Here is a 15500-nt window from a genome sequence, read left to right on the forward strand (position 1 = left end):
TGAGACTGAATCCAAAATCTTTGACTTTACCTCAAATTTCAAAGTTTTAATCAAAGTTAAAAGATTGAAACTCCATCTTTACATTTAAAATTTCTCATTTGAAACACATGCACACACAGACACTTGTTTTGGAACGCCCTTCTCAAAGCCCTAAACACCAACCCTAGAAGAAATGTGTGAACCAGCCATAAATCAGGACAGATTTAGGGTGCCTACAGAAATGTGTGGTCTTGGTGGGAGAGTTAACCATATGCTAGTGATGAATCTTGTTTTTAAAAGTCAAGGTTTTATGATTATCCCTAATGGGAAAATCAATAAAACATCATGTCAATGATGAGTGTATGCAAACCTTTCAGCAAAACTGTAGAACTTACATTATCTGCAGGAAATTGCAGCATTTAAAAAAAAAGAAAAATAGTATTTAGAATTGTTGCAGTTTGAGAGCAAATGCTGCCATCTCTTTATCCTTCAACTGAGCAATGAATGAACACCAGCATGTAGAGAGATGAATAAAGAAATAGGGGAAAGTATAAAAGGTATTGGTATGAAAAAAGGAGATCTAACAAAAACAAATAACAGGTGGGATTTATAGAGAAAAACTAAGTAATTTGAACACAAATATAATATACAAAAAAGTATATTTCTTGTACCATTTCACCATCATTTAGCATTTTTATTTCCACATTTTTCAGTCACAAATGTATTCTTTTTTTATTCAAATCTGCTCATTCTTCTACTTTTCAGAGTTTTTTTAGTTAAGGTGAGTGGGGTCTTAGAACATTGGGGATAAACAGCTCCGCGTACTGTAACTGTCAGTGAATCACAGTTTTACAGTGCTGAGGATACTGGAGCACCCAGAGAAAACCCAAACAGGCTCATGGAGAACAAATAAAGCACACATCCAGAGTTCAAAGCTAAAGTTCAAGCCAAAAATCTTCTTACTGTGATGCCTCACAACTACTGCATAACTTTCTCTTTTTAGAACATTTCCTTATTTCCCTTTTATTCCTCGCACCGTATTTTCTACTGCTGTTTCTGGAGATTTGGGACGTTTGCTTAACTGGTGGACCAACTTCTTAACATAGCAGAAAAACTAAATTAATTTCTTCTTTCTATTATTTGCTAGTGGAACAAAAATGACCAAAGCTGTGATCAATTAACTGATTGGAACATTAAATAAAAAAAGACCATAAAACAACCAAATTATCTCAATACCTAATCTTTTTTTAATTATAATGAATGATACAGGAGTCTGTAAAATTTACCTATTTAGAAAAAAAGAAAATAAATAAATAAATAAATACAAATCTTGAAAATAAAGATAAACAGCCTAAATGTAACTTCTAAATCAAAGTTCATTTTAAATTTAAAAAGTACAAACCTGTATGGCATAAAGCAAAGCTCTCATTTCAGGATAAAAAGGAAAATAGCTCAGTGAGTAAAACGTTATTCCAATAAGGTCACAGTAAACTGAAAACCTTATTAGCGGAAAAATACAAAAAAAAAGAAAAGAAAAGGAAAGCATTTGTTTAAAAGAAAACTCTTCAGGTCAGCAGTTAACTTTTATTTTTGTGTCTTTTTGTGAAGAAAAATCTAAGCTGATGGTGTTGTGTACCTGTTAAAACAGTCCCAGGTTCTAAGAAGTAACACTGTCCTGAATAAAACCAGAAATGTCAGATTGTAGATGACGTGGAATCACTTCTGTGGCCACATTCACAGGTAAGCTTCTCTGTAAGGAACTTGTCCTCACTGTGGATTATGCTGCTGAGAAGTTTGATCTAATGGAATCCTCTCGTAACTGATGATGCTTCATGGATTCAGGCTCTTCACCTCGTGTGCGCCTCTGAATGGTTATCCTGTAGTTTTTTCTGCAGAACGGAAGATATATGATTATTATTATTGATATTATTATGATTTTTTCAAGTTAAAGTCAGAAGGTAGAAAATCTGTCTGTGATTTAACAGCTTCACACAACAGTTCTATGATATCGCCAACCTCCTTCTAGTTGTTTACACATGAGCGAGGTGTTGCAGAGGTGTGTGATTTTCCAAAATCAATCAAAGCATCAGAGTAAAACACAACTCGGTGTATAACTTGGATGCTCTGAAGTGTAGTGCAGCACATAAATTTGACTTGGACATCTCCATCATACCATTGTAGTCTAAATAATATTTGAAGATGAACTTGTTGAGATCCTTTTGTTGAACATTCAAATATACAATACTTCAAAAATACATGCTGTGTTTAAATACAAAAAGATTCTGTTGTTAATTGCCAGCTAACTGCACACCACACATCCCTACATTACACCTCTGCGCCATGATGCCTTCTCTTCTTTAAACACAAGTAGAAGTGTTGCAGTTTGTTGATGTAATCAACATAGTCAAGTAAAATAATCTGTTAACATCAATAATTGTATCACTTTAAATCTCTTTTTGCAGTCTGCAGCAGTGTGTGTGTGTGTGTGCGCGTCAGCTGATTTTGGCTTCAGTCATTGGCTAGTTCTGCCTGCGCTACTGTCTAAAAGACAAGTGATTGATCACCCCCTAATGAGCCGGGGTTTATTACAGTTTTTAAAGGCTGAAGTGGTCTAAAGTATAGGAGTACTTCAGGTTAGGCCCGGGTAAACTGAGGTTTGGATTATGTGTAAGGTTTGGTTTGAACCAAAGCAGCACAAGCAACATGCATGATGGGCAGCTGAAAAGACAGAACAAGCTGCTGATCCTGCTGATGATCAGGAGAAAATTACTTTAAGCTTTGTCTATTTCTAAAGCTGCTGAATGTGCTCTGTTGTTAGACAAGTTGTCTGTTTGCTAGTTATTTCCCACGTTTTACCCATTAACTGCCTGTGTTAAAGTGTAAACAATTTACAGAAGCCCAAACTAGTGTTTCTTCATCCCATTTGACGAACGAATGTCTTGTATATGTTTATTCATTATGTATAAAATGGTCCACTTGGATAATTATCTGGACCACAGCCCAGCCCCAACTTATAAAATAAGCACAGGGTTTTGCCATGTGGGGGTGTGGCAGGAGAAGTGGAGAGGAGAGAAACTGCTGTTTGGACTGGTAATGCTCCAATGTTTGCCTGAAGAAGTCAAAATTTGGGGCTTTAAGAGGACGTTTTTGTCTCAGCCATGGCAATAAAGAGGACAAGGACTTCTATGTCATTCATTGCCACATGTAGCATTGACCAGATTAGCTGACAGAAGGATCTTTGGGAGATTATCTACTAGCCCTGAAGAAGGAAAACACCGGTGGCAAACAAAAAAGCTGAACCGGTGAGAAGTTTCCTTTTCTCTTTTTTTTTGGTATATACAGTATTTGGGCCCCAACATTACTTTCCATGCATTATTTTTGAGTGCTTGTGAGCAAATCCTTTGTCCGGACTTTTCCTAGAGTTTTTGAGAGATCGTGCACAGTCATATCGCAAGAGGATTTTTATTTCAGAGACACTTTCTTTTTTCTATATGAACTATTGCATGAGCTGTTTCATGGTGGTTTTGTTTTGTGTGTTTTGGGGGAAATTGTGCATCTGAACAGATGATTGTGTGTATGATCAGATTTAGGATGTTATTAAATACAGCATGTAATTCAGAAATTTGATGTGTCTTTTTTCTTTTAGCCTCCAGGCATGGTTTTTTAATTGTACATATTTTGGTTTGACCTGCTTTGGCCTTATTATTGTAATCACTTTTGAGTTTTAATAACTATTCCCTGCACTACCTACCTGAAAAACGTTCTCGTGGTCCCATGACCAATCAGTGAACAGCAGTCTGTTCACGTCACATGCAGTCCCGACTCAGCCCTGATGGGATCTGCTCGGGAGAAGGTACCACAAAAACAGGTACTGGGCCGGAAAAAACAGTAATGGAAATGCCAAATGGGCTGTGTGGAGCCGGTCGTAGAGCCCGTGAAAAAGGGGCATAAATCAATCACATTTAAAACAAACACACATCTACACTAGATACAGAAAAGTCAACACTAGTGTTTTTCCACCAAAAGAACTCTCATTCTTGAACAAGTTTGGTTCGGGTGCCGTTTAACTTTGGTGTTTTGTTGAGCCACTTTTGGGAACTAAGCATGAGTCATCAACAGAGAGCGTTACATAATGCAGGGGAAAGAGTGGCAGCGAGGCAGTGGAGCATGCTAAGCTGCGCGCAGCATTCCTTCTAATGCAAACAGAGAGCATAAACTACAGTTGAGTTGGAAACTCTGCGAGAACAATGGTATGTACAATGTTTTCATTTGCATGTGTTTAGCATCTGCAAGTATAACAGAAACTAGTAGTTATAAAATCCGTGTGTTTTTGAAGACATAAATAATATTTATATGGTAGGTTTTTTCGTATTCACCGCCATACTTGTTGCTACTACTGTTTGCAGCTTCAACCTGCCCACTGGAGCAGTTTGCGGAGAAAAAAACAATCATCCTGCCATGCCCAAGTTGAACCAGAGTTTGTACCCTGGAATCTCTTTTCAGAGGTGGAATCGTGGGTCACTGATTCGAAAGGAAGTTTGGGAACTGGAACATTCGTAACAAACATATACCCAAGATAATGAGTTATCTATCAAGCTATTGGAAAAAGTAGAAAAAAAGCATTATTATTTCCATCTTAACGACAAGGATTTATTAAAAAAGTTGCTTCTGGCCAACATCTGCTGTTTTGGCAATTAAACTATTTATTTGTAGTTCCATAATAAATTGGTCACCTTCCCAACTCTTTGCCTTCTAAAACTTCTTTTGGTGCACTGATCTAGTGTCACCAAATAAATACAGGCATAAAGACCCTGAATCTGTTGTATTAAAATATATTTCGCTATCACAGAGTGTAGTATAGGCATTTTTTCATAATATGCATATTGCATACAGTGACGGAGAGATTACAATAAATTTGTAATTTATTGTGCAGCTCTAGTTTCTATTGTCACATTGTAACTGAAATGTGTGATAAAAGTTTTTTTTTTTTTGTGGACTCTAACTCATGACTGAACCGAGGTGAGTTTTTGTTTCTTTCTAGTTCAGTTTCATCATATTTGAGATTATAAATATTCAAAAATAGGAGCTTCATTTTATTTGTTTTTATCATGCTGGTGGTGGCACTTTATACATAATTTAAAGTACAAATCTTAGTTTATATTTTATTTCTATCCTGTAAGACTCACGATGAAAAGACACTCAGGAGGCAATTAGAGAAGTTTATTTACAAATATTTCTTTGGCGCTCAGACCCCGGAGGAAGACACGAACGCTGAGAATGACGTGAGATTGAATGAACAACTTATGAACAGAATTAGAGATGTCTTCACCCTGGGATCCGACTGGTGGTGGAGTGGAGGCCTGAGGAGGTAGGGGAATTTGGAGGAGCTAGGAAGCCAGATGGTGGAGATGGGGAGGAGGAGGGTCGCAGCTCAGCTTGAAGAGCGAGGAAGCCCGTGAGTGAAGATCTTCAAAGAGGAGCCTTGGACGGTGATTGGCTGAAGAGGAAATGCAGACTCGATGCTAATTGGCTGGAGCGGGGACGTGTGGTGGAGTCGTTGGATGGAGCAGAGGAGGGGGTGAGTCTTTCAGATTGAATTTTTGTCAAAACTCCATTTAGTGGTATAGAAAATATGAAAAATTTGTTGTAAAACATGAATTGCTTTTTTTGGAGGAAACATGATTATTTTGATTAATCAAGAAATGTGTTAGTAAAAGTCCCACAACAGAATTTGTACTTTTCCACCATCTAGGAGCAAATCTATGCTTCCATGATTGCAAAAACTTGTGTGATATATATTTCTGCACGAATTATAAACCCAGTTTATGGGTTTCTGGTTTGTTAGGGTTTGGTTTTAATATCACAGTTCCCGGGCAACCTTTGTAGCCCAGATGTTTAAACAAGTGCCAACTGTGTGTGTGTCAATGCTTACAAGATGCAAGATTCTTTCCAAAGCGGCCACCAAATGCACAACAGACAAAAAAAGACTAAAAGACAAAAAATAAGGGGATAAAAAGTAAAGATGCTTGGTCTAAGGAGATTATTGAAAAGGCAGACTGCTGTGTATCACAATGTGACGTGTGAAAGTGGATTAATGGCAAAGACAACTAAAAATGTTCTTTTGCGTCCATCCCACGGCACAGCCAAGTGGTCTGCATCCATTTTGCTCTGCATTTGAAGTTTTGTCGTCCCACAGCTGCAGAAATTAAAGAGCCTGCAGAGCCAGCTGGACATGTCAACTTTAAGCCTGCCGTGTGCTGTACACTGCCAACCGCCTGCAACCAATGTGCACTTCGTTCTACATGATGTCAAAGAGATCAGTTCTTTTAGATATTTCTATCTTTACTACAAGTAAAAACCTCTAATAATTCAAACGAACTATGAATATATGTTGTTAAAATCAGATATAGCATGTTGGAACAATAACCAAACTGTGTTCTAATTTAACACGTAGACATCTAAAAACCAACACTTCGTAATCTGCTTTGAAATTCTACAGGCAGCTCATTTCAATGTGAATCTCTTATACAAAATAATGTAAGCTCTTGCATTACTACGATAAATGACATGAAAATAATGGATCTGTTATTTCAAACTAATGTTAACCCATAACATTTTTCTCCCAGTAATAACTCAATCAGAATACTACATAATATACATTCAGGAGGTTTTTATATTATAAAAAAAGACATGAAAATCAGGGCAGAATCAGCCTGCACAGGCCCACTGTATCTGAGCCAGTTTCTGTCCAACAGTCCATACTGTATTTGTGGCCTGAGCCTGCGTCTGCTCCGAACTGCTGCAGTTTTTGCCTGCATCCCTCCTGGACCAAAATTTGCCCTTAGGAACCCTGCCCATATCTGCCCAGTCGGGTGGACACATAATATTGGTATTTATCAGTGAAGATCTACTTTATCAACCGATTCCTGACTCCTGTGTTATTTCACAAATTGACACCAAAGAAAGAACTACATGTTACAAACAAGGCTTGAAAGTATTGTTTGAATGGGACTGTTGTCTGGTCTGTGTTGGTTACACAGACAGATTTCATTTTAACTAGTAGGAATTTGTAAAATAAGTTCAAATAAAAGAAATGTTGTTGATTTAAAACAAAACAAACATTCTTAGGTAACTAAAGTTATAAAATGTCTTATCTTGAGCATCTGACAGGGCTGAGGTAGTGTTGTTACCTGAAAAAGTAGAATGCTATCAGTATTACAGCTCCAAGAACAGCTCCAACCGTGACTCCAGTTAAGGCTGATACTCCCAGTCCACCTAATTATGAGAGAAAAGCTACACACTATCAAATGAATCAATGAAAGTAGTTCTGTGAACAGGAAAATATATTTACATGAATGATTTTCCACTTCTTTTTCTTTTTCTGGAACTTCCTGTCTTCTTTCCAGAGTGAAATGATCACTGCTGAAGGCAGGCAACAGCTGAAAGGTTTTATTTTTCCCAAAGTAGTTGGCTACCATCTGTAAATCAGAAATCTATATTACTTTTACACACAGTTACCACCTTTTATCTTTTAGAAAAGATTCAATACTTTATTGTACTTTTGGTATTTTGCTTACCTCATAGCTACCTGCTTCAATGTTGGTCATGGCCATTAAAGAGAAGTCTCCAACTCTATCGCCATTGACATCTATGGATACCTGGCCAGCAATTCCTATTCATTATCATAAAAATGAGAGCATTATATACCTTACTGTAAAAAGAAAGTACACCCTATGTCACTTCTAGGCTTATTAACAGTACTGATCTTGCCTTTACCAGGTACGTTTGTACATATATCATAAAACCACCGAAACCCCTAACCTTTTAAAGTACTTTAGGTTTGAACATTTCTGAACAAAACACAATAAATTCTGCTCAAAATAATCCAACAATCCTAATGAAAAGTAAACTAATAGTCAGTCATACAGTCATTCTCTTGTGAAAAGGTTGAAGTATGAAAATTTAAGAAAGTAGAGCACTTCAGTACAAATGTGGTAGCACCATGGTATGAAACCCTGTGTTATTTATCTTACTAATCACTCTAGAGCTACTTGCTGCTGAGAAATCTAAAACCCCTGAAATTCACTAAAGGCGGTGGGTGAGATGCATCACTAATAATTGTTAGTTTGTTTCCCTTATATTGATTATAAATGCTGTTAATTGTCTTTGAATTCAATTCAGTGTATTTATACAGTTTAGCACCAATTCACAACTGATGTAATCTCAGGGCACTTTATAAAACAAACAGATCCAACTCATACACTCAATTTATATAACAAACAAATAAATAATCAAGATTTAATTATATAAATTTAAATTTAATCCTAGCTCTAACTTTGGTTAAGATAGAAAATATTCTCCTTTCATGAAATGTGCAGTTAAGACTCCATGACAAACAAAATGTACCCTTCAAGAAGGCTGGATTTGGGTAGGTCCAAGACTAATAAAAATCAGTCAGTCATTTTCTACCACTTATTCCATAGTGGGTTGCGGGGTAGCTGGTGCCTATCTCCAGCAGTCTATGGGCGAGAGGCAGGGTTCACCCTGGACAAGTTGCCAGTCCATCGCAAGGCAACACACAAACAACCATGCACACACTCATTCACACACCTAAGGGAAATTTAGAGTTACCAATTAACCTAACAGGCATGTCTTTGGACTGTGGGAGGAAGCCAGAGTATCCGGTGAGAACCCACGGGGAGAACATGCAAACTCCATGCAGAAAGACCCCAGGCCAGGAATTGAACCCAGGACCTTCTTGCTACAAGGCAACAGTGCTACCAACTGCGCCACCGTGCAGCCCTAATAAAAATATGTTATTTAATTAAATCAATATCATATTTGATACATAAATATAAATAAACAGTCAATCAACTGCTGCAGTTAAAGATCCACTGTTTCAGAAGTTTCGGCGTTCACTATATTTTTGGTGCCCCATGTTAGTCAGATCTTTACACTTTTTGCACACCAACCAGCACACATACAGTGGCTGTAAAAGTATTCATACCCCTTGAACCTTTCCACATATTGTCACATTACAACCACAAACATAAATATATTTTATTGGACTTTTATGTAAAAGACCAACAAAAAGTGGTATATCTTTTTTACAAGTAAAAAACTGAAAAGTGCGGTGTGAAAGATTATTCAGCCCCCTTTACTCTGAGTGGAACCAGTTGCCTTCAGATCAGAAGCTGCCTGATGATTCCAAATGGCTAAATGTAGTCATATAGTATGTGGAAAAGTTCAATGTGTATGAATACTTTTACAAGCCACTGTAAGTCGTCCCATCATAAAGTCATCTGAGGTGGAATATAAAATATTGTTTTAGCACAGATTTACAGAACACATTATCAGACCAGAAGAAAAAAATAATTGTTATTCTTTCCAATGTTAGAATAATTACTTCAATTCCTTTTTGTGAATATCCCTAATAATTTCCCTGTGTGTTAATTGGCAACAGCAACTTGTGATCCCCTTGCGTCACAAACCCCTTAATATAAAAATGAAATAAAAAAAATTATTCAATCTACACTTTACTGCACATTTGAGGTGCCTAGTGTTTACTCAGCAGCCTAAAATAGTCTAAAATAGCCTAATATTTCTTTTGGAGCCACTCACGTAAAATTTAAACCAGATGTCGGCAACAACCCAAGTGATGTATTGAACACATGAAGAAAATTATGTGCACAAAGTCATAGAAAACCAAGAAACCAGCTGAAGTCTGTCAGTTTTCAAAATGATTCTGGCTGCTATGTCCAAAACAATATTAAGTTTATTAAAGGTTTTTCATTAGCATACATTGCACAGGTGAGCAATGGTATGAAGAGCAAAGAGACCTTCACAAACAAGTCTCGATGTTGCAAAACGTACTAATGCCAAAGGTTACAACTGCATTTCTAAACTTCTGAATGTTCCACTGAGTGTCGTTAGAGTCATTATCTGTAATTGGTAAAAGACATCATTTCCCATAAACCAACCACAGCAAGCTACCTGTCGTAACGTTTCTGACAGAGGAATCAAATAAATGATCAAAAGAGTAGCAAAGAACCAAGGAGCACTCGCAGAGAGCTTGCAGGACCTGGAAATCAGGTCCATTTTTCTCATGAAAACAATAAGTAAAAACTCAAACATAATGGCATGTATGAACACTCACCGCTCAAGACTCCACTGCTAAGGAAAATTGTTTAAAATTTGCAGCACAGGATGGGGCAAGCCAGTGAAATACAGGAGAATATAGTTTGGTCAGAAGAGGCCAAAGATGAACACCTTTGGATGTTGAACACACCATGTTTGGAAGAAGAATGGGTTATGCAGAATAACCCAAAATACCATGCCAAAATTGAAGTTGGTAGGTTTGAACACTATGCTGTGAGATGTCTAATAGCTTATGGTTCTGGAGAAATGTACCAGGAGATAATTGATAAGAATCTGAAGATGAAACAAGTGTGAATTTCACAGCAAGACAAAAGTCCCAAATACAACACAGGGAAACTCTCAATTGGTTTCAAAGGAATAAAGTAAAACTGCTAGAATGGCCCAGTTAATTGCCTAACATGTATCTTATTGAAAAACTATGAATAGAACTGACATTCAGAGAGCAGAGAATGAATTTCCACAACCTTCAAGTAAGAGATGTTCAAACTGAGAAGCCATGAATTTCCAATACTTATTTTACCTGCTGTGTAATATCACATTTTATAAGCTTAATCACATTGTTAATATTACAGCCAGTGAGTGTTTTTTCACAATTAGTTTAATTTTGATCTTGTGTAGATTTTCTAACTTAATTTTATATGCAAGGTATGGCAAGTTTATTTATATAGCACATTTTAGTAGCAAGACAATTCAAAGTGCTGTACATGAAAAAAAGAAAAAGAAAGGTACATTGCAATGGCATAAAAGTAATTAAATAATTAATGAACACAAATAATTAAGGAGAATAAAAATAAGTAATTAAAATTAATGTATTCAACTCCCACCTCCGGGAGACATTGCGTAGCGGTCGGGGACAGTGCCTTTGGATTGGCATACTGGGATGGTGGTCCCCCTTCATAAGAAGGGTGTGACCGGAGGGTGTGTTCCAACTACAGGGGGATCACACTCCTCAGCCTCCCTGGTAAGGCCTATGCCAGGGTATTGGAGAGGAGAGTCCGACCGATAGTCGGACCTCGGCTTCAGGAGGAGCAGTGTGGTTTTCGTCCCGGCCGTGGAACACTGGACCAGCTCTATACCCTCTACAGGGTGCTCGAGGGTTCATGGGAGTTTGCCCAACCGGTCCACATGTGTTTTGTGGACCTGGAGAAGGCATTTGACTGTGTCCCTCGTGATGCCCTGTGGGGGGGCTCCAGGAGTATGGAATTGGAGGCCCTTTATTAGGGGCCATCCGGTCCCTGTACGAGCGGAGCAGGAGTTTGGTCTGCATTGCCGGCACTAAGTCGGACCTGTTCCCAGTGCATGTTGGACTCCGGCAGGGCTGCCCTTTGTCACCGGTCCTGTTCATAACTTTTATGGACAGGATTTCTAGGTGCAGCCAAGGGCCGGAGGGGGTCTGGTTTGCGGACCAGAGGATTTCGTCTTTTCTTTTTGCAGATGACGTGGTCCTGCTGGCCCCCTCTAGCCAAGACCTACAGCATGCACTGGGGCGGTTCGCAGCCGAGTGTGAAGCGGCTGGGATGAAGATCAGCTCCTCCAAGTCCGAGGCCATGGTACTCGACCGGGAAAGGGTGGCTTGTCCTCTTCAGGTTGGAGGTGAGTTCCTGGCCCAAGTGGAGGAGTTTCGAGTATCTTGTTCACAAGTGAAGGAAGAATGGACGGATCGGTGCGGCTGCCACAGTAATGGGGGCACTGTGACACTCCGTTGTGGTGAAGAGAGAGCTGAGCCGAAAAGCGAAGCTCTCGATTTACCGGTCGCTCTACGTTCCTACCCTCACCTATGGCCATGAACTTTGGGTCATGACCGAAAGAACGAGATCCCGGATACAAGCGGCTGAAATGAGCTTCCTCCGTAGGGTGGCCGGGCACTCCCTTAGAGATAGGGTGAGGAGCTCAGCCATCCGGGAGGGGCTCGGAGTAGAGCCGCTGCTCCTCCACATCGAGAGGAGCCAGTTGAGGTGGCTCGGGCATCAATAACGGATGCCTCCTGGACGCCTTCCTCGGGAGGTGTTCCAGGCACATCCCACCGGGAGGAGGCCCAGGGGACGGCCCAGGACACGCTGGAGGGACTATGTCTCTCGGCTGGCCTGGGAACGCCTTGGGCTCCCCCTGGAGGAACTGGAGGAGGTGTCTGGAGAGAGGGATGTCTGGGCGTCTCTGCTGAGTCTGCTGCCCCCGGGACCCGGTCCCAGATAAAGCGGAAGACGACGAGTACGTGAACGAGAAATTAAAATGAAAAGATGATAATAAAAGAACGAATAAAAAATGAAACAGTTATGATTAAATTCTAACAATTCTATGTTAGCTTTCTCAGTTTTATTTGTAGTTTCATAAGAGAGTGTTTTACCTTCAAATGTTCTGTTCCACATGTGGGAGGTTATCTCAGTACCATTCTTCTTTGTGTATCCATTCTTCATGCCCTCGTGTAATGCAATGGCATATAGCACCATGGCATCATGGAATCCTTCAACAAACATATTAACCTGACAGAGAACAAAATATGCAAAATCAAAAACAGGAAGTGATCTAACTAGATTAGTTTTGGACATTACTACATTACTACAATACCTTATATTTATCTTATATACATGACATAAAACATAAAAATACAGCAACTGCAATTAGTGGATCTACTTTATTTGTATTCCGAGTTGGTATCGTCATTTTGTGAGAGTTATTACTACTGGGTAGGATAAAAAGTAAAAAACTATTTAATTTCCATTTTAACCAAAAGCAAACATAATATGTGGTTTTCTTTTTATGGACCCGTAACTGAACATAGAAACTCTATGATTAATGTGATAATACACATAACTATGCATTGCAAATTACCTTAGGCTACTAATGTTGAGGTGTTCAGTGTCTGTTTACACCAAAAACTAGTCCCCTAAAATTTAAAAATAAATAAATAAATGAAAATAAACAAATAAATAAAATTGTTTTAATGCATTATTGATCAGTGCTAATATTTGATGTCTCCAATATTAGCTCTTTTAGGAGTTGGTGACCCTGTATTGTTCCCTAACCTTCATGGGAATTGGATAAGAGGAGTTCAATTACTGAAAATGACAAAGCTACAGTTCCTATTAACTATGAAGTGCAACGGTCATAAACCTTAGATCAGGAAATAGACAGCCTGTATGAGTTTAAATGCAGTTTTAAATAACGTACCAACTCCTCTGCTCTAGTCAATACATTTTCTTTATTTTGAAGCTGTACATAAAACCTTTTTACAATCCACCAGCAAAAATGTCAATATTAATATAAATAACAACAAAGAATTTAAACTACTGGAATGAGAGTCTACCAGCTAGTTCAATGAATATAACTATAAGCCGAGGGTGTGGGAGCTATGAAAGCTTTGAAACACCAAATCCAGAATACAATGCAAGTAGAATTTGCTGCACAACTACAGATGGCCTGCACTTGTATAGTGCTTCATCTAATCAGAGGACCCCAAATTTCCTCACACTACAATCAGTCATCCACCCATTCATATACACATTCATGCACTGACAGTAATGAGCTACATTGTAGCCGCAGCTGCCCTTAGGCAGACTGATAGAAGTGAGGCTGCCATACAATCGGTGTCCCAAAGCTCTTTGACCACCATCTGCAGGCAAGAAGGGTAAAGTGTCTCGCCCAAGGATACAACGACTGAGACTGAGCAGGAATTCGAACCGGCAACCCACCAGTTTCAGGACTGTCGCCCCTGGTATACGCTCCTCGTATATACCAGCTTTTGGCCACATCGACATAAATAGAGCCAGTGGAAAAGGGGCAGAAATACCAGAGGGGCCCAGCATCACCTAGAAAAGCTACTGTATTTTCTGCACAATAGTGGTAGACGTAACTATGAAAATTCTGCGCATTGAGTGAATACATGACATGGGCTGTTTACATTGCCTAACAAGGAAACAAACAAATACAACACAAAACCTCCTGTGCACCGAGATGAGCCCGACTATTTAGAGTCGATATCTCTCGACCTCCCGCACAAGCTAATGCTCCTTCGCCCCAGCGAGGTGACACTCCATGTCCCTAGAGCCAGCCTAAGCATCCGGAGATTGGGCCGTCGAGGTCTCCACCTTGGTTCGCTGCCCGATCCTCTTTGCACTGGTCCCTCGTGGCTCCCCCTGCAGGTGATGGACCCACTGGGGGATGGCCTCATATCTCTCGTTTGGGCTTGGCCCGGTGGGGTCCCGCGAGGAGCAACGTAGCCACCAGGTGCTCTCCAACAAGTCCTGAACCCAGGCCTGGCTCCAGGGTGGGGACCCGGGCCAGTCAGGCCATACCGGGCAACATCACATGCCTTAATTTTTTGGTCCTCATGAAGGCGTCTTGAACTGCTCTTTGTCTGACCCGTCACCCAGAGCCTGTTTACCATGGGAGACCCTACCAGGGGCATTTAAGCCCCAGACAACATAGCCTCTAGGATCATTCGAGCACTCAAACCCCTCCACCACGTTAAGGTGGCGGTTCAAGGAGGGGCGAAGCCAAATGTTTGATAGAGAAATCCCAAAACGTTTAGGTCACAAAAGATGCAGATAAAAAGCTGAAGTTACTATAGTTCGCTGTTGCAGTTTGCTACCTATTTTAAATATGTTTTTCTCTGTGCCTAGTAGTCTTTTAAATATATCAAACAGCGAACTCCTGATACAACAGTAGATACAATCCGTGACATCAGGGAAGAAAAAATCCATTGATGGAATAACCTGGTCATTCAGTATATTCTGTTCAAAGAATACTGTCATGATCATTCAGGATTTTTTTCCGGCCACATTTCTTTCTCAAAGACGATGGGTCCCCACTATCCTTCCAGTTTTAATAATGCGTTGGGCAGTTCTTAACCCAATTTTGGTAGTTTCTGCAATCTCCTTAGATGTTTTCTCTGCTTGATGCCTGCCAATGATTTGACCCTTCTGAAACAGACTGACATCTTTTCCATGAAAACAGGATGTGTCTTTCAACATGGTTGTTTAAGAAAGGAGAAGCAACTCATTGCACCAGTTGGGGTTAAATAACGTGTTGCCAGCTGAAATATAATCGCCCATGCAGTAATTATCCAATGGGAGGCTCAAACCTATTTGCTTCATTAAATCCAGGTGGTGACTTTTGTTTGGCCAGGCAGTGTATGTTGGGAAACAGCATATACTTAAAAACTATATTTTTCAAAGGTATCAGGTATTTGCTTAATCTGTATCTGTACTGCATTTCTCATAGTACACCCAGCAAATCAATTCTAGTGTGTTTATGAGCACAAGTTAATTAGATGATTTCTGTTTGTTAGCTGAAAACATATGACATGGGTTACTTCCAATCTGCAGTACAAAGACAATGTGCTGAGATTGAGTGCTTTTATGAGT

The 15500-nt window shown here is 39.5% G+C and overlaps 1 protein-coding gene and 1 long non-coding RNA gene across 2 annotated transcripts in view; one reads left to right on the forward strand and one right to left on the reverse strand.

Moving 5' to 3' along the window:
- Positions 1-623: 623 nt before the first annotated feature.
- The window catches only part of npr3 (natriuretic peptide receptor 3), a 59151-nt gene continuing 44274 nt past the window's right edge, over positions 624-15500 (reverse strand). Inside the window, exons 4-8 of the mRNA XM_047380340.1 lie at positions 12482-12617; positions 7557-7651; positions 7331-7457; positions 7170-7254; positions 624-1868 (exon numbers count right to left, since the gene is read on the reverse strand). Of these exons, the coding sequence (XP_047236296.1) occupies positions 1757-1868; positions 7170-7254; positions 7331-7457; positions 7557-7651; positions 12482-12617 (555 nt within the window). The 3' untranslated portion in view covers positions 624-1756. The remainder of the gene's footprint in view (positions 1869-7169; positions 7255-7330; positions 7458-7556; positions 7652-12481; positions 12618-15500) is intronic.
- On the forward strand, positions 1881-5512 carry LOC124877261. Its single transcript, XR_007040485.1, has 2 exons — positions 1881-4229; positions 4386-5512. It is a non-coding gene; the product is annotated as an uncharacterized LOC124877261 (long non-coding RNA).

This window comes from Girardinichthys multiradiatus, chromosome 12, assembly GCF_021462225.1.
Source record: "Girardinichthys multiradiatus isolate DD_20200921_A chromosome 12, DD_fGirMul_XY1, whole genome shotgun sequence".
NCBI lineage: Eukaryota > Metazoa > Chordata > Actinopteri > Cyprinodontiformes > Goodeidae > Girardinichthys > Girardinichthys multiradiatus.